This window comes from Paramormyrops kingsleyae, chromosome 4 (genome assembly GCF_048594095.1).
Source record: "Paramormyrops kingsleyae isolate MSU_618 chromosome 4, PKINGS_0.4, whole genome shotgun sequence".
NCBI lineage: Eukaryota > Metazoa > Chordata > Actinopteri > Osteoglossiformes > Mormyridae > Paramormyrops > Paramormyrops kingsleyae.
The window spans coordinates 29,375,176-29,399,798 of NC_132800.1; the positions used below are offsets into that span (position 1 = coordinate 29,375,176).

General features: G+C 47.4%; 1 protein-coding gene across 1 annotated transcript in view; it reads right to left on the reverse strand.

Annotated features, from left to right (window-relative positions):
• LOC111835763 (contactin-associated protein-like 2) overlaps positions 1-24,623 on the reverse strand; it is a 227,883-nt gene that overhangs the window by 90,820 nt on the left and 112,440 nt on the right. Inside the window, exons 4-9 of the mRNA XM_072711069.1 lie at positions 24,084-24,231; positions 21,628-21,831; positions 20,835-21,019; positions 18,562-18,705; positions 13,774-14,032; positions 2,597-2,746 (exon numbers count right to left, since the gene is read on the reverse strand). Coding sequence (XP_072567170.1) covers positions 2,597-2,746; positions 13,774-14,032; positions 18,562-18,705; positions 20,835-21,019; positions 21,628-21,831; positions 24,084-24,231 — 1,090 coding nt within the window. The remainder of the gene's footprint in view (positions 1-2,596; positions 2,747-13,773; positions 14,033-18,561; positions 18,706-20,834; positions 21,020-21,627; positions 21,832-24,083; positions 24,232-24,623) is intronic.

The following is a 24,623-nucleotide window of genomic DNA, read 5'->3' on the forward strand; positions in this document are numbered from 1 at the left end:
CTGACCTCGATTCTGGAAGGAAATGCCAAGCTTAATAGGAGACCTCTGGGCAGGAGCGGCACGGCGCCCCCTGGTGACGGCGTCCGGCACAAGCACGTGGTTCTTATCTCGCACAAACACACGTCAACGCCGCTACACCTCTGCTTGCTAATAGCGATGCCCAAATTACCGGCGCCGGTTCTTGTCTTAAACCCGGGCAAAAACGCGGCGCATTGTGTGAGACGCTTAGCAGCCAATTACAGGCTATCTGGGTAAACGGGAAAGTGCCGGGTTTTAATGATAATTCAATGGGGTCACGGCTGACCGTCAGGGATCTATCTGTCCTGTCATGCCGATCTGGCACTCGGAGGATATTACTGCCATCTGTCCATCCATTGCAGGAACTCGTAAAACAACAGGTGGCTCTTTTTCAGAGCCCCTCCTTACCTTACACGTCACAGAAACTACCGGACAGAGACTCGGCGAGGGAAGAAACAGGCCTTAATGCCATATCAAGGATTTAGCTTTTTATCAAGCAGATCACCCAGCATTGTTAAAAATGGTTAATGTTCACAAAGATCACTTTTCTTCAGCACAGACACACGCCTAACCTTTACTAATCTTAACTATTGAATAATCACGTGTGATTTATAAAAATGTTTTATTCAAATTGGCTATGCATTTTCAATATCCACATAAATCTCATTTTAACAGTGGAGAGGATATTACTGTTGTAACTGTAGAATATATAGTTTTGGGGGGAGTGGATTTATGGTATTTGATGTCAGATGTACATTTTCCATTTCTTTATACAGAACTAAAGAATAAAATCATAAATTACAGATTTTAGGCAATAACATGACATTTCAATCTGTCCTGAATGTCAACTTGAAATAAGTTATTGAAAGAATTATGCCATGAATGGCATCGGCGGTGATGTAACTACGCTGCTTTGACTTCTTACATCACTTCTCTTGCTGACTTGGCTGCAGTAAAACATGTAGCTGAGAATGAAGTGAGTTTTCTGATTTAAAAAGGGATGCATTTCTGCAGTACTGGGGCTCCCGGGACCCCGGGCCCCAACTTCCTTGATGACTCATTGGGTCGCTACACTAGGCTAGGCTTGGCTACGCTACTCCATGATACACTAGGTTAGGCTAAGCTAATGCTATTCTACCCTATGCTAGGCTAAGTTAATGCTACTCTACCCTACGCTAGGCTAAGCTAATGCTACTCTACCCTATGCTAGGCTAAGTTAATGCTACTCTACCCTACGCTAGGCTAAGCTAATGCTACCCTACCCTCCGCTAGGCTAAGCTAATGCTACTCTACCCTATGCTAGGCTAAGTTAATGCTACTCTACCCTACGCTAGGCTAAGCTAATGTTACCCTACCCTATGCTAGGCTAGGCTTTGTACCTGCTAGACACATTCAGAAAAAGTGGCCTGACCTCGAGGCCACATGCGAGCTGCGCTATGAGGCCTTCCATTTAGGGAGCTGATTGATAACAGCACTTTGATACAGCTGATCAGTCACGGACAGAGGAAGATGAGGGACCCCTTTCCCATCACGCCGTAAATTGGACTGCAGGCCGTGAATGACGGGAGCCACATCGCTTCTCATTTGGCCCTTTAAAAGATGGGTGAGTCTTATAAACCTATCAGCCACACCATCTCTCACAATTACCCAGAAGTCAGGTCGGTAATGCAGAGCACTGGAGTCCGGGGGAAGACAGAGCAGATTGTGTTTGACACTTAGTGTGAGCTTTACTCCAGAGCCCCTTCCTGTTACCTACGCCACAGACGGACCGGAGCCAGCAAGGGCCAGGGCCGCCATATGCAACCGGCAGAACTTAGCTACCCTCCTCTCTGTCCCCATATGGCACTGTGATCAAAGGAAAACAAAACTGCTTCTTCTTCAAAAAACAAAAATGGCATGTTGTGCATGTGCTGGGAAGGACCCCTGTGACTATTTTAATAATAACGCAGTGGGCCCTTCACAGAAATTTCATCTATCTAAAATTGCATATGTTTGCCCTTATGTGTACACTAGTGCTGAATAACCCTACTTTGTTTTCACAAGTACTAAAATGTGTATTTTCTTCTTTTGTTCCGTCAGCAGTAGCTGGCAGCTTGGCCCAGTTCCCACTGAGAGTTTCCCCAACATATAAACGCCCCCCTGTGCCATCGCGTCGCCTGTGCTTCATGGGGATCCCGAGACAGGAGGGGGATGAACTGCGAGCCTCTCCTTCCAGCGTGAATATCAGAGCCAGCGGATGCTACTCGGAGATGCCGGGCACGTCGGCAGGCACCGCGGCAAGGAATACCGCGGCAAGGAACACCGCAACAAGTGTTGACATTCAACTTGGGGGAAAAAAAAAAGAGAGACGTTCCGAGCTCGCATGTTTTACTGAGCGTCGGCTTCTGGCTGTGAGTTTTTTTTAAGGAAACATAGAGCCGCTTCAAGCTGTAGCTACAGTAGCTGTGTGTAGTACAGTGTCCTTCGGATATAGACAGAATTGCCAATGAAGAGAAGGAAGTTCAGTCCTCTCTGGGCCATTGTAGGGTCGGATTCTCCTGAAAGGAGAGACTGAACATCGGGATGATGTGCCGGCTACCTCCAAAGTAGTATGTGCTCCCCGTCTTGATCTGGATGGGTGTGTTGGTCCTCACGGCCGAGGCTTCGTCCCCGTCGATGGTCAGCAGCGCGAAGTTCTCCTTGGCCAGGAAGCGGACTTCATGCCACTGGCCATCGTTAAGCCCGGAACCTGCAGCCAAGGACACGGGGAACAGAGCAGCAACGCAGGTTAGCTCCGGCGGCTGACCAGCAGTACGGAACACGTGACACACTCCATAGGATAGCTGTGAAAAAACAATTTCTGCCATAATTGGATTATAATCCGGCCTCATGTACTGTTTATTAATCCCATTACCGGCCCGGGCAGGTTGTGGGGGGGGTCACTCTTCCCCAAATAGGCGCAGCTCAGCGCTGAGGACAAGTACAGTCAATTCTAACCATCTTCAGTAAACCAGATAAGATCAGACTTTAACTGTTCATCACAGCATTAAAAAAGAAGAGCCCTCCTTGTCTGATGTGGAAAACTAGACGAGATAACAGACAAGGAAGCAAAATGAAACTTATCGTAAAAGTGCATCTGTACAGATGGCTCTGAGAATACGGGACTGGATAAGCTAATTACTGATCCTCCCAAATAAGTACAAATCTACCCCGAGTCTTTATCACATTTCATCTGCCTTTGTTCAGCCTCCATTGTCATGGCGACTTCAAACCATCAATGAATTTTACGTTATTCCCTTATACTGCTAATCCTCTGGACTTCCCAAACAGCGGCCATGGGTAGCTATTTTGCTGCAGGGTGCAACATTTGATTTCGATCTGAGACTTAATAGCTGGCCTGCAGGTCTGAGCAGCTTCAGGCAAGCCGCTCTTCTGCAGAAAGGCGAGTAAAATCTCAGTGGGGGATGAAAGGTTTTTATAAATACAATGACCATAAAGCCACATATGGGGGGAAAAAAGAAATATTAGCTTTCATAATTGATACAAGACTGGCCTTTTGTATTCATAGAAACCTGCATATTTGATTGGAAAAGAGATGTTTCCAATTTTTCCTAAAGCTTCTTACAGAATGTCCTTTCTTTAATGCCTTGTCATTTATCAAACATTTTTCTCATTATAATGTTTATATGGAATAAAATAGTTATTAATTTCTAAAATGCATCAGTATAAAATAAATCATTTCAGGAGTGGCTCGTGTCTGGAAGAGTAGGCCGTGTTTAGAAGGTTACAGTGAACGCATGCGACTTCTTATTTGGAACTTGTGTTATGTGAGGTGAAGTGTTTGCCAGCTATTGCGGAGTAACAAACCGCATTTCCTGCGTCCGCCCGATCGATTTCCCACATTCGGCCTCTGGTGTGCAATCCAGCCATCATTCATGATTTGATAAAAGCAAAAAGCAATCAATCCCAGTCGCATGTGATATTTACTTCACACTTTCCTGAAGGACAAAAGCACCCCAGAAGAACGGCTGCATCTTGGATGTCGAGAAGCACAAGGCAGCTTATCTTATTGTCCTAGATGACAAGTTATAGCAATATATATTACATTAGAATGTTATTTTATTAGGTGATATTAAAACATATATTAAATCCTGTGCTGAAACTAATACACAGCAATTATGAAAATCAACTATTCAGTACAAAATTAAACTTTTTATACCTTAACACATAACTGGACATAAACCATTGTTCATTATTGCATTGCACACATTCCATGCATTGTACACTAAAATATACTTCTACAAATACCAGATATGAGTGATATCAAAATAACAATGAGTTATAAATAGAAGAAAACGCAAGTATTTTGACATGTGAGACAATATCAAACATCACCCCTGTATGTGACCCCTGCGTGTGACCCCCATATGTGTGTCCCCTTCGTGTGAAGTGTGACCTCTACGACCTCTACGACCTCTACATGTGACCTTGTGTGTGGCATGCAATCCCTGTGTGTGACCCCTGCATATGGCATGTGACCCCAGTATGTGGCATGTGACATGCATTAGTGCTGATGCTAATGTGGGATTGGGGAGGTGAAGGTTACACTGTCTGCCATATCAGATGGGGGGTAATGACCGGAGTGGGCACAGGTACCCATGGACGGAGTGGGCACAGGTACCCATGGCCGGAATGGGCACAGGTACCCATGGCCGGAGTGGGCACAGGTACCCATGGCTGGAGTGGGCACAGGTACCCATGGCCGGAGTGGGCACAGGTACCCATGGCCGGAGTGGGCACAGGTACCGATGGCCGGTGACTCGGTGCCGGGATCATGCTCGGTTCCACGGCCAAGTACAGCAACCAAAGGCCACGAGCAAAGCTCAGCAGTGTGGGAGCAGGAGCAGGGCCTCGTGGTCATTACCCACCGACAAGAGCTCGCGGTGATTACCCACCGACAGGAGCTCGCGGTGATTACCCACCGACAGGAGCTCGCGGTGATTACCCACCGACAGGAGCTCGCGGTCATTACCCACCGACAGGAGCTCGCGGTGATTACCCACCGACAGGAGCTCGCGGTCATTACCCACCGACAGGAGCTCGCGGTGATTACCCACCGACAGGAGCTCGCGGTCATTACCCACCGACAGGGCCTCGCGGTGATTACCCACCGACAGGAGCTCGCTGTGATTACCCACCGACAGGAGCTCGCGGTGATTACCCACCGACAGGGCCTCGCGGTGATTACCCACCGACAGGAGCTCGCTGTGATTACCCACCGACAGGAGCTCGCGGTGATTACCCACCGACAGGAGCTCGCTGTGATTACCCACCGACAGGAGCTCGCGGTGATTACCCACCGACAGGAGCTCGCGGTGATTACCCACCGACAGGAGCTCGCTGTGATTACCCACCGACAGGAGCTCGCTGTGATTACCCACCGACAGGAGCTCGCGGTGATTACCCACCGACAGGAGCTCGCTGTGATTACCCACCGACAGGAGCTCATTAAAGCGCCCCCCACAAAACCCAGTACATAAAACACCAGTGCCACAGGGCAGCAGAGAAGCAGGAATCGCTATTTCACGCAGACGTGACATTTAACTGCCCCACTGAAGGACCAGAGGGGACATATTTCACTCTGGGTTTGAAGACTATGACTACACACGGAATTCGATTTTGCAACCGTTCCCAAAAATGACGGCAGTATGTAGCATTATAAGAGCAGTGGTAGCCTTGTGGAGCAGCACCTTGCCCACCTGACGTGCCCCGGGCGTGCCACCTGACGTGCCCAGGAGCACAGGAAGCTTCTGAATAACTCGACGACGGTCCCCAAATCCAAACCTACCCTATCATCAAAAGCCAGCCTGCTTTTACTGCTGTTTAATATTGGCAATTTGTCATCATTAGCAAGAGCTTGTCATTGTAAAGGGCAGGAAAATAAGCTTCTGCGGTTACAATCACACCTTCAAACAGTATCACAAGTATTACACCGCAAGCCACATGATTGATTAATGACAGTCAGCGTCCAATCAGATGCCCGGAACAGCCAAAGGTGTCTCTTCCTTTCAAAGAATAAATGATGTCAGGTGGAAATGAGTCCACGTGAAAATCTCACTTTAATGACTGTCTGTGGGACTTGCACACATTCGTCATCTCAAGACAAAAGAAATTCCGATGACAAATTGACGTGTCCAAATCGATAGCGAGATAGGGCAGCGTGACGGTGGAGCCAGAGCAAAGCCTTGTGGGAAATCTGCATGTCATATCAGGCTCGGCGTGGTTTTTCTCCCGGAAGCCCAAGGTGAACCTCTGCACTAACATGAGTGTGTGTGAACGTCCCCGTCCAGAGCGAACCCACCTCAGCCCAGCCGCAAGGGATTTGTCCAGAAGTAAGTGCATCGTAATCTTTAACAAATATTCAAACATTCACTGGAAAGATTATTATTAAGCAGCGTCAAGTCAATGACAACTGCTGGTGACCAACAGCATGTTCGGGTTCCCGAGGTTGGTGACCAACAGAATGTTCGGGTTCCCGAGGTTGGTGACCAACAGAATGTTCGGGTTCCCAAGGTTGGTGACCAACAGAATGTTCGGGTTCCCGAGGTTCCCAGTGGAACGTTCATTGTCGTGTCGATTACATCCATGTATCCTGCTGCCGATCGACCGTTTCTGATTTTACCTTGAACTTCTCAAGGCATCATGGTCTTTTGCAAAGCACTACGTTTCATAATAAGCCCAAAATAAGGTCACTTTAGTCTAGTGATTTGTGTTCCATGTGAAAGTTCAGGCTTGATTGCATCAACAATCCCAGAGTCGATATCTACCTGCATCTGCAGGATGATAAATACTGAAGAAAAAATAACGAAAGCCCCCCCCATTCCACCTTTCTGTCACATATCTCCTGCTCCCAGGACGGAAACCCCATCACAGAGGTTTAATCACTTAAATCACTAGTACTGATAGCTGCCCTGTCACAATAAGTGCTTTAATCGCCTCCGTTTAATCCCTGATAGTGACCCTGTCACAATAACAGTATGTGTCACGAGGACTCACAAATGCCCTCTGCGAATGACCCCCACCGCCGCGAGCATTTCGTCTTTGATCTCAAACTATGCTGTCCAGTCCCAAGCTGGATATACTAAATAATAAAAAAGATAATGACATAAAATAAAAATAATATTAAAAAAACAACATGAAAGGGCACAAATACAAAATCTGGCTTATTTTGCTGTAAGGAAATGCCTGGATGTGATTATAAAGTGTCAGACCCCTAGAGAAAACAATATTTACATAAATGTGATCATTTGCTGAGGGCTTCAGCGCAACATAAAACAAGCACGATATGCAAGGGGCCAAGGTGACACTGCATCACTGCATCACTGCATCACTGCATCACCAGGGAAATCACCCTCCGGCTCGCTGTTCATCGCTGATTCCATTTGGAGGTGTTAATAAATGACTTAAGTGTTCCTCTGTACATATTTCAGCCAGGCCTAATGTCCGTCCTTAACAGGAACGGGCCAGTGTGGTGAGATGCTGCAGACAGACTCTGGAGGAGAACAGGAATGAATGTCGGGACGAGCCCCCTCCACTCTGCTGCACTCACAGCCGCATCACGATCAGCCACCCAAAAGTGGGCGGGACACCGGCCAGCACCGGCTCCATTCGGCCATCGCCGGAGAGACCGGAACACAGGGTTAAGGAAAGGAGAGCCAGACTCAATTTCAAAAGTTCAAAAGCTGCCTTGGAACATTAAGGCAGAACATTCCAGAACCTGCGTCGTCGATGTCCACAAATCAGGCAGCCGGGCCAGAGTAGAGGAAGCCTCGGGCGAGGAGACGAGAGCTGCTATGCTGGGGCAACACTGCAGCTGGCAGGATGAATAGGAACAAGGATGACCGGTCACATGGAGGAGTTCGCGCAAATGAAGGAGGTCTTAGAGACAAGCTGTAAAAGCAGCCTTTAGCTAACAGGGCGCAGACTGGACACAACATGCTGGAAGAGTAGCGGCCTTCCCAGAATCCCCAGCAGCACCTGAAAGGATTTAGCTAATTTTCCATGCCGTGATTTGGCCTCCATGATGAATAATTATGTTAACAGGACCTTCTCACTGCCATCCATCCATCCATCCATCCATCCATCCATCCAGCTTCTTTATCCATTTATCGATTACAAGGTTTCAATGAGCCTGTAGCACAGGGGACAAAACCAACAGATACATGTGCAGTTTCATGTTTGTTTTTGAGTTTACTCAGTAATAATCTGTATTATATACTCTCATGTCCTCAGTTATAAGCCATTGGCTTTTAGCTGTGCTCTTCCAAGAACATTCCCTGGCAAGTCCATTAATCAAGCTGCTCCGGGTCTGAGTGCAGGCAGGCATTTGGGCTTCACCCCCCCCCGCCCCTGCCCCGCCCGTAACAAGAGCGCTGGGGCGCAGGGCACATGCTGACATCTTGGGGGGGTGTCTATCTCGGGATCTGAGGAAAGGTGCTCAGGGTGACCCCCCCCCCCGCTGGAGACTGTGGGCTAGCCACTCTGTGCACCTGCACGCAGCAGGAAACACATGTGCAGCAATTACTCTGATTAATGCCTATTATCCATTCATTCAACTTCCAACCGCTTTCACAGTACGGCAGCGCGTCCCACCCGGTTCCCAGGGACCCCCAGACGGCCCACATTTTCGCTCCCTCCCAGCGCCCAGCACACCGGTACCTGGTATTTGGTGTTTTTGATTGGCTGGGAACTGAGAGGGAGCAAAAATGTGGGCCGTCTAGGGGTCCCTGAGGACCGGGTTGGGAAACACTGCAATAAAGGGTAACGGGGGTCGCAGTGGGCAGACACACAGGCATTAGTTATGGGGGCTTCATAGATGGGATTCACCTGGGGGGGACAGCAGGGGCTGAGGTGATTGGTGACAGTGCTAAGTGCTACCTGCCCACATCGCCCACCTACACATCACATTAAAGGAATAGCAACACCCTCCAATTTATCAGGAGTGCATTAAATTACACTGTATGCAGTGTCAGTGTTAGGAATCCATGCAGTGTCTGCATCGGATGACAGGGAAATGACCACTGCCTTTTATCTTAATACTTCAGTGTAGGCAGGGTGAGCTAAAGGGGAGGTTACAGAGATTGCCAGCTCGGGGAGTTATTTATTTTTAATTTGTGATTATTTGTCATTGTTGACACACCACAGCACATAGTGCACAACAACGAAATGTGTCCTCTGCATTTAACCCATATGTGACTTTCGTGACATAGCAGGGGGCAGCTAATTCAGCACCCGGGGGGCAGTGCTTGGGGGTGGTACCTTGCTCAGGGTACCCCAGTGGTGCCTTGCTGGTCGGGAATTTGAACCTGCAATCTTCCGATTACGAGTGCGCTTCCCTAACCATTAAGACACCACTGCCAGCGACCAGTTACCAGCGAGTACCAAGAGGTTACTTAGTACCGTATCTCGGGTTTTGACCAATCTGTTCTTACCATGCAACATGAACATAGAATAATCTGCAGAACACCTAAAACTAGCTGAATTTATTTCCATTGATGAATTTAAGGGCATCATAAAGACATGCCGTTGTCTTCAGAGGTCAGTGTGTTTAAATAATACGTGGATTTTTTTATATCATATTGTACGTTGTATTTTTGGACGCATCGTAAGTTTAATACGGCTGCTACCTTGGTCAGGTCGTGCTTGTAAAAGATTTGTAATCTCAATGGGACTTCCTGTTAAAATAAAGGTTAAAGAAGGAAGGGAAGACAGCACTGATCAGCCCTGAGGATGAGAGCGATGGGGCTCCACGCCATTCACCCCATCCAGGCCACATGCTATTTATTTATTTCTCGCATGGAGACGTTTCAAACGGCAAGTGAAATGAAAACGCTCTAAATGATTGCTATTGATTTTTTTTTTTTCATTCCTCACAATGGACACTTGAATAAACCTTAAGTCCAAAGGCTTTGGATTGAAGAGATTAATCCTAGGATTTTGGGTAGAAACTACTGGAAGAAAACGTCATGTGACTGAGTTTTTCTTTCTCATGTTCGTTAGAGAGCCGGCCTGGTGAGCGTCGCCGGGAATGCGTAAGACGCGCTGCGGAACGCACACCATCCGGAAGATGCACTGCGGAACGCGCACCATCCGTAACATGCGCTGCGGAACGCGCCCCATCCGTGAGACGCGCTGCGGAATGCACCCCATCCGTGCGACGCGCTGCGGAACGCGCCCCATCCGTGAGACGCGCTGCGGAACGCGCCCCATCCGTGAGACGCGCTGCGGAACGCGCACCATCCGTAAGACGCACTGCATTCCTTAGCAGCTACGCCCTCAGTTACAAAGCGCCTCAGCAAACTCTGCCGTTCCTGAGTCTGCCGTTCATCCTTTTGGTGAGCTTCAGTTTGTAGATTATCAGCCATTAGTGATGCAAGACACCATCCTGCAGCCCTTTAAGCAAACGTGCAACCCAGGAGTAAATTAACACATTCCTCAGGGGACCAGCCTTTAATGAGGCGGCTGGGGAAAGTATCCAAAAGCGGAAGCATCTAAAACCATTGATTACGTGGAGGATTAGACAGACAGTAAAAATCAGAATGGTTACTCCAGTTCATTCCCTCCTCTCACTCACTCTACAAACTCGGCTACCCTGAAAACTAGGAAAAGGTGATCCATCCATCCATCTATTTTCCTTAAGTAACTACTTATTTTATTCAGGGTGGGGAGGAACAGGAGCCTATGGTCACAAGGCAAGGAACAACCCAGGATGAGGCACCAACCCATCACAGGGCACACTCACACGTGCAGGCAATCTGGTAACACCAGTTAATCTCAGCATATTTTTGGACTGGGGGGGGGGGGCAGAGTACCCAGAGGAAACCCTACGACAACACGGGGGGGACCTGCAAACTGACACAGAGCCATGGCAGAGACGTGGAAGGCAGCAGTGCTAGCCACTGCGCCACAGTGAGTGCTAACCACTGCATCACGGTGCTAACCACTGCATCACGGTGCTAACCACTGCGCCTCCGCACCCAGGAGAACATACCACTGAAAGCAAATTACCATGGAGAACATGCAGATCCCCAGGTAAACCTGACTGCCTCATTAGAAGTGCAGAACGGAATCTTTGATGCCACAATTAATCAACTTAATGATTCCAGTTAACAGGTGTATTTTGCAAAGTAAAATAAAATCCTTCTCCTGTTTTCCTGACATTACATTTTTTAAGCGTATGGTTCACACCACAGGCCCATATATTACATATATAAAATCAGAAATGTTCAAACAAAAACCAAAAGATTTATTTTCCTTGACCTATGAAGACAGACCACACTTCCATGGAGATTCTCGAGCACTGCTTCATGCACTCAGAAAGTGGGGCTATAATCTCTAAGATGCAGCTACATAATCCTTTAACTTCCTTCTAAACCTGCAGTCCAAAGAAAGAGCTGCTCCTGGCCGAAGTGACTGAATGTCTTTCGGCACGGTGACACAGGTCTTCCCCTGCTAGTGTATTACCACCAAGGCTAATATCCCACATTCCGGAATATTCCCAGAAAATACTGGCTGAGTGAGCTGAATAAACAGTCATACATCAGACGATCTCCGTAGCATAAAAATATGGAGGGAGGAAAGGCATCCGGCTTCCAGGAGATTTTATCGCACCATGTCACCAGGCAAAGGACAGTGGCCGAAAACGCACGTCACTCTGCCCGACACGTGCGAAGGCTCCGGATGGCGGCTGGCTCCATAGGGCGGCTGTCTGTGCCTGCGACCGGAAGGTTGTCGGTTTGAATCCCATGGCTAGAAGCGTTATCACATCACCGATGGGCCTTCAGGCAAGGCCCTGAACCCCGACTGCTCCAGGGACACAGAATACACGGCTGACTCTGCCTGCGCCCCCACGCTTCACCCTCAGCTGCGCAGTAACGTCGCAGCCGCCCTGACACAGCTGCCTGCTGATGGGGTCCAGTCCGGCCCCTTGTGGCCCCACCCTCTTCCGCAGTGGGAGGGGCCGCCCGTGCTGCGCCTCACTGTAAATGGCTTATATGAATAAGCATTTTAATGCTGCCTTAAATGAGCATGCATTTGCTAATGGGTTGCCATTAAGTGTGCTTCCTGAGGGCCTTCACGTCTAATTGCCTTATCCTGCTGCCTTTCCGTGCTCATTATTTTCCCAAATAACGTAATTCCTGCACACAGCCAAAGAGAGAGCGGAGGTAATGGGTCCTTTTTCTCATTATCGGCATGGGTGACGTGGACTCTGTCAAACGCAGCTCCTAGCGCTCAGACACGGTGCCTTTCAGCGGCTGCTGTCCGCTGTTTGCAGCTTTTTATTTACTTTCGTTTGCCCTTTGTACAGGTACATGGCTGTGCTCTGGCTCTGAGATCCCACCTTGCTCTCCTACACAGAGACACACACACACACACACACACAGACACACACAGACACAGACAGACACACAGACACACACACAGAGACACACACACACACAAAGACACACACAGACAGACACAGACACACAGAGACACGCACAGACACAGACACACAGAGACACGCACAGACACACACAGACAGACCACAGACACACAGAGACACAGACAGACACACAGAGACAGACACACACAGACCACAGACACACAGACCACAGACACACAGAGACACAGACAGACACACAGAGACAGACACACACAGACACACACAGACCACAGACACAGACACACACACAGACCACAGACACACACAGACAAACGCACGCACGCACACACACACACACACACACGCAAATCCCAGCCAGGGGATTCTGGCCGCTGGATAAGGACAATTTTGGTTACAACTGGTTACATCTAGAATATGATGGTATTCTAATATGACAATATGATTAAATGGTGTTATTACAGTATTTCGTCCTTGCCTAGAATACTAAATGGTGCCTAAAACAGGGTGGAAAAACTATAATGAGTAATAATAGCTCTAAAAGGTAGAAAGCAAACTCTTTTATAAGTCTAAATTATAGGGAGAGTTATGCTAAAAGGGATAAAGGATAACAACATGCAGCTACTGAAATAAATCACAAACACATGCAATAGAGATTAACAGAGGCATTTTCTACCGGGTGTCTGAGGTGTTTTAAAAAGCAGAATATCCAGGCTACAAGGAGAAATTGATGATCAGGCAGAAAGCTTGTTATTTTATTGCCAGTTTGCATTGAGGATAGCTGCAGATGCAGTACTAATGGCTGGGAAGGTTTGGCAAAGAAAAACCTGAGATTGATGGTGGCGACAGACAGATCAGGCCGCTACACGAATGTCCTCTGACCAGAGATCTTTGACAGCACAGAGTATGAAAGCAGCATTTATTAATTAGTCTCCCTAAACTGACTCACCCTAATAATCAGTAGCAGATATGCTAAGGTAAAAACAACACTCTGCAAAAGGCCCCAAGTCACACCACGCGCCCGTCACTCTCTTAAGCCTTCAAGTCTCACTCTTAGGCTGACAGAATGTGAGGGTTCGGATCCCTGTGATCCAGAGGTCACTGGTTCAAATCCCACCGTCGGGCCCCTGAGTGAGGCCCTTAACCCCTGACTGCTTCGGGGACTGGCTGAGCCTGCCTTCTCAAAAGATGTACATCGCTTGGGATAAAAGCTAGGGCAAAATAATTCAAACTATAAGAAGACTATAATTATCAAAAGGTAATGCGGTAAATCTGAAGGGATGCGTCGAGAGGGTTGGGTGCTGCAGAAAGTAAGCGACAGCGACCTTCCGTACCTGAGGAGATCTCGATGCGCGTGTTCTTCTTCTGCGTGACGTTGATGTGGACGGCGACCTTGCCCTCGGTCAGGCCCACCTCCACGGTGCCGTCGGCCATGGCGCTGTACAGCAGGAGCCCGCTGGGGTTCCAGGTGCGGAAGTGGAAGCTGACGGAGGCGGTGTCGCGGCCGAAGCGGCCGGGGAGACGCAGGAAGCTGGTGGCGTTGAAGAAGACGGGGAAGGTGTGGGACTCGGCGCAGGAGAAGGTGAGGTTCCGCTGCACGTGGGACACAGAGAACGCGGTGTTCAGGTACAGCGCAGTGAAGCACATGTATTCCGATATCCTCTAGTGTACCGTGCACCAATTACTGTCATACAAGACTCTCGCAGGCCGGTAAAAGAGGGGGGACACAGGGTGGGGGTCCATTTGTTTCAGAAGTGAACAGAACGTGTGAGCGTGACGGGTGGTAGTCATACTGAAAATATATCGTTTATTTTTAGATATTAGCAAACCCCCCCCGCAAAAACCCCCAGCACTCCAAATCCCGCTGGATTACTGGCCGCTGTCCAGGAGCCCGTAACAGACATAACGAGAAACAATGAAATAACGAGAAATAACGAGAAATAACGAGAAATAACGAGAAATAACGAGAACGGGCCGTACAACAGTTAGGCCGGTGCTGCTTTCCGAATTCTTGAAAATATTCCGATATTCATCTTTATAGAATATGAGTAAGTAATATTGACATCTTATATAAAGACATTAGCATACAGCGGTAACATCGCAAATGGCTACACAAGTAGACTTTGTTTTATCAGGGCTAAAATAAAATCCTTCAGGTTGTTTCAGTTCGATTTGTAAAAGCACAGGTAGCTTAAAAGCAGCTCTGCTTTGCCTTTGTTCATTCTGTTTGGCTGCATACATTTGAAAAGTTTCTTCACATTTAAAGTCTCTCATTCATTGCAGCACCGTTTCCAGCAATGTAATAGCCTTTTCTTTATTGGTAGCTGGGAAATACATCTTCCACCTTCCACATGAATTGGCCCAAAACCGAAGTTGAAATGTCAGCTGCCTGCCGTATCCAAAAGCGAGAGGAATGCAGGAACGCTGATAAAGTGAGGCACTACATGCTAATGGTAAAGTGAGGCACTACATGCTAATGGTAAAGCGAGGCACTACATGCTAATGATAAAGCGAGGCACTACATGCTAATGGTAAAGTGAGGCACTACATGCTAATGGTAAAGCGAGGCACTACATGCTAATGATAAAGCGAGGCACTACATGCTAATGGTAAAGTGAGGCACTACATGCTAATGGTAAAGTGAGGCACTACAGGCTAATGATAAAGCGAGACACTATATGCTAATGATAAAGCGAGGCACTACAGGCTAATGATAAAGCGAGACACTACATGCTAATGACAAAGCGAGACACTACATGCTAATGATAAAGCGAGGCACTACATGCTAATGGTAAAGTGAGGCACTACATGCTAATGGTAAAGCGAGGCACTACATGCTAATGATAAAGCGAGGCACTACATGCTAATGGTAAAGTGAGGCACTACATGCTAATGGTAAAGCGAGGCACTACATGCTAATGATAAAGCGAGGCACTACATGCTAATGGTAAAGTGAGGCACTACATGCTAATGGTAAAGTGAGGCACTACAGGCTAATGATAAAGCGAGACACTATATGCTAATGATAAAGCGAGGCACTACAGGCTAATGATAAAGCGAGACACTACATGCTAATGACAAAGCGAGACACTATATGCTAATGATAAAGCGAGGCACTACATGCTAATGACAAAGTGAGGCACTACATGCCAATGATAATGCGAAGCACTACAGGCTAATGATAAAGCGAGACACTATATGCTAATGATAAAGCGAGGCACTACATGCTAATGACAAAGCGAGGCACTACATGCTAATGACAAAGCGAGGCACTACATGCTAATGCAGGGTCGCCAGCTCTCACGCATCTGGCGTGACACACGCTATCAGACTCTCACGCTCACGCATGAAATCCCTCGGTAACTCTGTGTTATTCCATTATAAACTTAAAATTAGCCACATCAAAAGCGTTGGGGCAGTTGACAAACCAGACTATTGACAAAGTCATAAAAGTGTTACATACATGTAAATGCGTGTGCATGTGTGTAGACTTGCTTCGAATTGAAAACCTCACTCCAGCCAGCTGACCAGAGCTGGTCACCCTGCTAAAAGACCAGAGCTGGTCACCCTGCTAAAAGATGGCGCATCGCCATGAGCGTTTGACTTATTTAGCAGAGATGCCCGCCTTTCTCACACCATCGTCACTGTTCTACTGCGGGAGGGGGGCGGTCAGAACACACAGAAATGCAGATTTTCACTATTTTTAGCCCAGAACTCCATTCCGATTCAGTGCAGCTCACAAAATTCCTGTTCCCCCTGTTAGCAGGTATGGCTTCTCTACTGTAGTAACTCCAAGCCCAGCATGTTTGTCAAGGACCATTGAACAAGCATTATGTGGACTGCGGCAGGCCAGCTGGGAAACAACGCAAACACAGCATCCAGGATTTATAAAGCAGCATTCGATTTACAGCGTGTTCAAATCCCGCCCCCCACCCTCCTACTTAGGCCGGCGGCTGTGCGGAGGGGGCCCGTGCTCCCCTTTCACAGCTGGGGTGCGGGGTGTCTTCATGCTTTTAGACCAGTGTTTCCCAATCCGGTCCTTGGGGACCAACAGTTTTTGCTCCCCCCCAGCTCCTAGTAGAGTGGACTGTCTGGCAGGGAGCAAAAACATGGACCGACTCCCAAGGACCGGATTGGGAATCACTATTTTAGAGCAGGGGTCTCCAACTCCGGTCCTGGAGAGCTACTATCCAGTAGGTTTTCTATCCTACCTGACTTCTAATGAGCCACACCTGGCCTGGTATTTACCTGAGAACAGGTGTGGCTCATCAGAAGCCAGGTAGGATAGAAAACCTGCTGGATAGTAGCTCTCCAGGACCGGAGTTGGAGACCCCTGTTTTAGACTGTGCTCACGTCTGGCTCAGCATCTACCACTGGCTGCTTAAAACACGTCACCTGAGCTTCTCCGGCATCCCAGGAGAAGCCTTTCCATGCATGAGAATGATCACATCCACAGCGAATGCTGAACTTGCATGAATAACTATCCGACAGGATGTAAGGTTCTGATGTGTGAACTTCAATGGGATGGAAGCCCTGGCAGTTACTGTGTTTTATAATACTGTTAAATAATGATTTTTTATAACCCCCACAAACAGCAAAACAATAACACCAGCAAGTCGTTTAACACAGCACACAGCCATAGATTAGTGCTTACTGAGCGTGCCTCGTGACGAGAGTGATTCTCCCTACCCAAGAATACACATTTGGGATTTTAGAATTCCCAATAAATCCTGTCTAAACCTGAGACTCAAAGTGTGATTACGTACCCTCAAAATAATTGCTGCACTAAACCAATTAAGAGTAGAGACAGAGTGCAGCCCTGTTATGAGGCTCAAGGAATCCTATCAAAGGTCCAGCTGACCGCGGCCTCAGTGAGCCAATCACCGGCCAGTGAATATACTCCTCCATTTAACCGACGTTAAATGAGCAGACAAGTTCTGTTAAGTCACGTTTTAATGGATGCGAAATATGAGTGCGTCAATTAAGCTGAAAATAATTACCAAGTCTTAACGCTTGTCATATTCCCCATTCTTGATAAAGGCATTTTAATGAAAAACCATAAATCATTTACACTTTGCTTGGTCAAGGAACACAAAATTCAAATTCTATCAATTTTCCCCTTCACCTGCGAGCTATTGAACACAGATGGCTATTAGTGAAGGCTGGCATCTTGATGTAATCTAGGTCCCTCTTTGATCTCTTTTCCCCTCCCAGCTATGAAAACAGCACAAATACATAAGAAGCAATCATGAATTCGTTGAAGTGGCACTCCAACCAATTTATACCCATAGGCAACCATTTCATTCAAAAAATAAAGAAATTATTAAAAGATTTATTCATTTATGAAAAAAAAACCATTCCGTCTATGATTACTCTCCGGGTTTAAAGGGGAACTCCACAGAAATTCAATAATTCCATGTTATTCATCGTGTTTACTCTAGGAGGGATTCAGATCAAGCGGCACTTTGGAAGCGACCAAATGAGCGCGTTTCATGTTTCTCTTCCCGCTGCATGAATCACAGCCGCTTGCTGTCAGCTGCCTGCAATTTCTAAGAAGTGTCTTACAATCATCTAGCCTATAAGTCTGCATGGCAGTGAGGAACCGGACTGCAGATGGGGATCTGCAAACGGGTAGAGTGGCCCTTTGTCTCAATGCCGATGGTGCTTTATCATCAGCTGAACAAAATGGACGCTGCATGGCGGTCAGGGACACATGCGTGTCGAAACTCAAAGGGGGCCCTCTGAGGGCAAACAGCAAGGGGGGGGAGTGCTTTCATTTCAGAGGTCAGATGCACATTCCGAAATCCTGCGGCGTCACACACAAATAGGGGTGCTGAGGGTGCTTCAGCACCCCCTCTGGCGGTGGGTGGTAATGCAACGTCAGAATTGGGCATTGGGACCACGGAGATAGAAAAACACCCTCAGTGTTATGTTAATTAATTCCGCAATGGCTCTGAGGCAAATTATGATTATGTCTCCAAAACAACTACCCTTGTTAGCTGCCGGTAACTACTGATGATGTAGAAGAACTTAAGAGTCTGTTGGCTTCCTGGCTGTCAGCACCCTGAGCGCAAAAATGCCGTCCCGCACCTGTTTTCGCAAACGAGGAACATGCATCTTACAAAACTGGACGTGTCCAGCTTCTTCCTCCTGGCGAGGTCCGTGATGTTGTCGCCGTTGTAGTTGATGCTCTCCATACAGCCGATGAAGTTCTTCCTGCTCCCTGAGCTGGGCTTTCCGGAGAACGGCATTCCACCAAAGGTAAGCTGCAGAAACAGGGGCAGCGAGCCGGAATGACTGAGCACCTCTCCCGCCCGCCCGTGTTACCATGGCACCAGACAAATGTCCATGGTCACACAGTAAAACCTGTACCATGCCACAAATAGTGTTTGTATATACACACAATAACACTCATAATTAAATATACACAGGGACACACAAGCAGATATATCTGTATAGATACACAGTCACAAAATAACTTTGGGCATCTATAACATCTTTAAACCTCTAAAGACAGAGCAATCGATCGGGTTGTCTATTTCATCTCAGTCCATTCCTCTACCTCATTTGAAAAATAATTTTCTTCAAGGAAAATGGGAGAAAGGGAAAACATTGCATCATTCAGCAATACTTGTCGTTCTTAAGATTGCTTTGAGACGCGGCGCTCAGAATGCGTTTTATAAAAGGTTTTTTCGGTGCCAGATGAAGCCAGTGTCAGCCAAGCAGAAACTCATCTCTTAGTGTCGCGCTTGTGTGTGAATGAAAGCCAATGAAAGGCGTGCATTGCTGAGCCGCTCGGATCACGGCGGACAATGCGGGGGTGACAATAATCACAGGCATTTCATCGGGGCGAGAGAGTCACCGGGGGAGTGAACGAGCTCAGCGTGTGACCCGGCGCAGATTCACAGCGAGTCCCCGCTGAAGGCCGAGCAGACAGCAAGCTCAGGATGCCGTGCTTAATAAACATCACCCTGGAACAGTCTGAATTAATCTGACACATCAGTGCTACAGGTATGCGCTACCGGCAATCCGCGAAACACCTCCGTCACACGCAGCGCCTGACACGTACACCGTGCAGACGCCCGCTTTACAGCACAGGAAAGACTGATCGGCGCGGGCTGGCAACAGACACCATCCTAACAGACACAAATTACACCTGTCAGTGTAAATTACATATTATGTAATTTACAAAAGTGGGCGGGACTGGAAGTTTATATAACTTACAGTTAAATGATTTGTGTTCCGCCGCTAGAAAAAGAAAGTTAATTCCACGAATCTTCAAGTAATTAAAGGATAATTCCTGAAAGTTTATTGTAAAATGTATTAGAAAGTTTTTAATATGCATACATGCTGAGTCTCATGGTTTTCCCAGAAGATCCACATTATGGTAAGCTCCAGCGAGTCTGATGGCACGGAAATTACTTTCTCGTGCTTTCGTCAGTCTGATAACGATCAAGGAATTTCTGCTACACTGTACTTGCTCTCCTACACCTTGTCAAACATCAGGTAGCTTTCCGTGCCACCAAGAGACCTCACACATATCTTTGCAATTTGAATGTCAGGTAAGAAAAAAAGAATAAAACAGAGCAATTACAGAAACCACGTGTGCATAAAAGTGTGTGGCTCCATTTTCAGATTCCCCGTTAAGTAGTTACAGAGAGCCAGAGAGAGCACTAATTAGCACACTTCCCATCTCAGAGGGGCTGTGATGGGGAGACTTTAAAGGGGAGATATGGGACCATTTATGCTGTCGAAGTGACTTTACAGAGATTATTTAAAAAAAAAAAAGGCACACGATGCAGTACATTTACATTTTAGTGTTTCTTTTAGGAATCCAAACCTTTACAGAATTATTTTTGTTGGATGATAAAGCAATTAAATGCACACAGACTTCAGCATTTTAGACTGCGTTAGGTCTGCATCTGCGATAGTTCCTGTAGGTGCCAGGAATTTAAATTAAGTTTATATTTGATATTTCATATACGTTCATGATTCACATAATTCATCATTTAGAATTTATGATGTACATGGTTAAAACTTGGATTTAGTGCCATTGCACTTCAATGATTAAAACAGGTACTGCCACTTTAAGCACGTAGGGGCAATGGCTGCGCATTGTGCTTGATAGTGCTTTAGGATGGATACGAGCTGAGAAGCCTGGAGTCGCACGGTTTTCTGGTTTTTTGGATCCTGGAACACGCGTCAGCCACAAGACTCCTCTTCTTTTTGAAATTAGTTTCGGAAATACCCTACAGTTCCTTTTATTACTGCTATTGTTATGCAGTTTATTTTGAGAAGTACGGGAATGTTCTGAGCACTTCTGCTGGAATGCTTTCGTTTCCGGCGCCGACACGGATGCCTTCCGGCAGCAGGTGCCCCGAGCGGCGGCCTTTACCTCGTAGTCCAGGTCGAGGTGGTCGAACTCGCCGTTGGTGCGGAAGTGCTGCGTGTGCCGGTCCAGCGTGAAGTTGACGTTACGCCGGTAGCGCTCGATGACCGCCGTGTGCCAGTGGTTGTCGTCCAGGAGGCTGCCGCTCGTCACCGACGTGTGACCGAGGATGGAGCCGTACTGGTTGCTGCCTGCGGGGAGCCACACCCAACGTTTCCTTAACGTCTGCGAAACATTTACACCTTTTTAGCTTAGCAGATGCTCCTTTTCCTGCTCAAAGGCCCTTTGGTAATATCACTCTGCTGACACTGAGATCTGATCTGGCAACCTCTCGCTCACAGGCACTCAAAGGCCCATTGGTAATATCACTCTGCTGACACTGGGATCTGACCTGGCAACCTCTCGCTCACAGGCACTCAAAGGCCCATTGGTAATATCACTCTGCTGACACTGGGATCTGACCTGGCAACCTCTCACTCACAGGCACCGCACCTCAACCTGTTGAGCTACACACCACCACGTGCTCACAGTTAATAAATGAGTCTAATGAATCCACATGTCAAAGGGTGGAGGGACGGTCATTGAAGCGGATGGTGCCAGACGCGGGAATCCCTCACACCACAATCTTAGCTCAATCTTCTCCCGCTAGCTTTTTCACGCTGAGATGGAGCATCAGGTACCAGGAGAGACCTCATTGCTAATACTCACCACACACCACCTGTCCCACCGGCCCCATCGCCCATCTGACCTCCGACCAACAGAGGTCCCCGTAACAACTGGATGCACACAGAGGACTTACCCAGGTTTATTAGCAGCACCAGCTTGGCTGCCCTTAGCTCCAGGGTGATGTAATCACCCTGCTGGCCTTCTCCATGCAGGATCACGCCCTCGCTCTCCAGCGTTTTAAACTTCAGGGAGATGACGTCCTTCAAGATCTTCATCTTTTTCATCTTGAAGCGATAGGAAATTACCCCCTGGCCATCGAAGTTAATCACATCCGCCCCTGGAGAGGGAAGGAGGCGGGTATCTAAGGTGATTCTCCTGTACATATAGGGTGACGGGGGGGGGGGGGGGGAGGTCCGATTCACAGATAAACTATAGCCCATTCCCCCGTGGTGAAGTACAGACGGAAGGCAAGGAGCCGCAAAATGTAGCTCTGGACTAATAAATCTGCCAATACGCTGCATGGTGGAGAACAAATTGTTAGCCATCTAAATGAACGGACATTCCTGCTAATTTAAATTCCCTCACAAGCATCCCTGAGCAGGGAAATTGAAGTTGCCGGCTTCTTGTACGCTTTGCAGGAATTCACCGAAGAGTTTCGCTTCTGTTATTCATGACTCTTGATATAAAACACGGCTGGTGGCTTTTGAATGACATTAGTCAGTCGGACGCTGTACTACTCCGCTGCTGGTGGACACATCGCCTGGGGTAGAAGCTAATGAATAAGACTGTGGATAAGCAGACATTGCCTGAGGTGCAGCTTAAATAAATGACATGTAGAGGGATAAACCGGCTCACACGTATCTGTACACTTTGCCAAAAATACGGGAAAGAGTAGATATTAATGGTAAAAAGATACATATACAAAACTCAAGAGGGCCGTCAATAAGCTTCTAAGTTATGATTTAAGCAAGATGATTAAAAATGACCTTGGAGTACTGATTTGGCCGGGATAATATTTTTATGCTTTAACACCAAGTACTTTCTTTTTCCCGTATGACGGCTAATTTTTACTTCGCCTCTGACAGACCCGGGACTGCGAGAAGGCGTATCCTAAAGGGGGCAGGTCTCCCGGAAATGACCAGAAAGTTATTTCGTAGGGGGCCTCGGCCAATCGGGGGGGAGTGGAGTCTCTGTATTTTCTTGCGTTTAAACTCCTAGTTTTACTTCCCGCGTTCCTTGGGAGGGGGGAGTCATACCTGGTATTTTACCGGCTATATGCCTGGCCCCCCTCCCCTCTGTAAATAAGATGTGGCGTGCCCCCCTATTCACCGGCGATCCATGCCGATTCCTGTTAGCCGAGCGTTTACAGCGCAGACAGCGGCCAGTTCTCCATCCTGGCTGCTCGGCCGGATTGAAGGGACGGACACGATAGCTGCAGGTGGCCCCAAGAGGCACTGGGTAATGTGCCTGGGTAATGTGCCTGGCTAATGCGCGGCGGGAGCTGAGTCTGAACTGTTATAGACCCCCCCCCCCCCAGCCCCCACACCACTGTTATCTCCCCTGCCAATTCCCCATCACCCCCATCAAAGGTGCTCTCATGCATTGTCCTCGATGGTGGGGGTCAGGGGTCCCAGCACATCGCCATTCCGAATGCGGACAAGCCCCCGCTATCTCATTACTGTTGTTTTGCAGGAGCCAAAGTGGAATATCATCCTTTATCTCGGACGCATCTCATTTTCCGAAGGAATTGGCAGGCAGCTGGAGCCGCGCATAGCGGGGCTGCTAGCGGCGGGATCATGTTTTTCTGGCTGCTGCCCACCCTTATCGACGTACGCGATCGGCCGTGTGTCCCGGGTGAACGCAGAGGCCGCCGGATACTTAGCGAAAGAAGCTCAAGAATATTGCTTACCGCAAATAACCCAGGCCAACTCTCAACTGCATAAATGCTTGAGAAAGACAGTTTCACAATAGTCTGCAACTTGGAGGATTTAACAACAACAACAAAAACCTTTAACTTAGATAACGAGTGTGTGTTCAATTGCTCGTTTCTAACAAATTCCATTTCGTGTCCCGTCGTCTGGAGACACAGTCTCCAGGATCAGTTCCTGTTTGATACATCACCACGCTGGAGATTCCATCTATATTCAACTTAGGTGATAAAAGAGCTCGATGAAAGATACAAGACCAAATCAATTTTGAAATTAATAAAAAAAAAAAATCTGATGCTATTATGATAATTTGATTAGGGGAGCTATGTCAAACAGAATGAGAAGTCGTCGGTGATTTTTTTTTTATGAACATAAAGTGGGCCCGACAGCATTTGAGAAGCAGTTCATCACCCGCCTTTATCATTTCATTATTTTCAATTACTCTCCTGAAGCAGGAACATGACGATAATGACTGAGAAGCTGGAGACAAATACTGCTATTAAGCTGGGGGATGTTCTGCAACATTTCGCTGGAAAGCAGGTCTAATTTGGCAGCGATTTCGGAAACGCCGAGCGGCAAGTCGACGGTGCGGCGTCCGTGTAATCGTGGTCGCACATTACTGATGGACGGAGGGGAGGACGGGGGACGGAGGGACACTTACAGTAGGCGCAGCCGTAGACGTCGATGCGCAGTCCGATACGGCCCTCAGCGCTCCACTTGAGCGGGATGAAGCGCAGGAAACGCGCCACGATCGCATGCTGCAGCTCGTGCCGCACCACGCTCTCGGTGTTGGAGTTGCCCAGGAACGCCTGCAGAGGAGACACGCGGCACTGCTGTAAAATGATTGGACACTGTAATATACAGTGTTACAGTACTACAAACTGATAATTATCAACAATAAGAAGAAGAACAAGAATAGCAATAATATAATTTTTAATACTAATATAACAATAATGATAAAAATAATATGAATTCTTATTTATTATTAATAATTTATTGTTATTTTTGTTGTTCTTCTTGTTTAAACTGTCTTTACATGGGTAAAGATAAAAAAATAACTTCTTCCACACACTGAATGTTAGATAATGCTTTACATTAAATGCACCTTCATGTTTAATTCAAGTATACCATAACATCCTAGCATAGCTTAACAGCTTTACTATACTGTACACTAATAAGAAACATTATATGATAATAATAA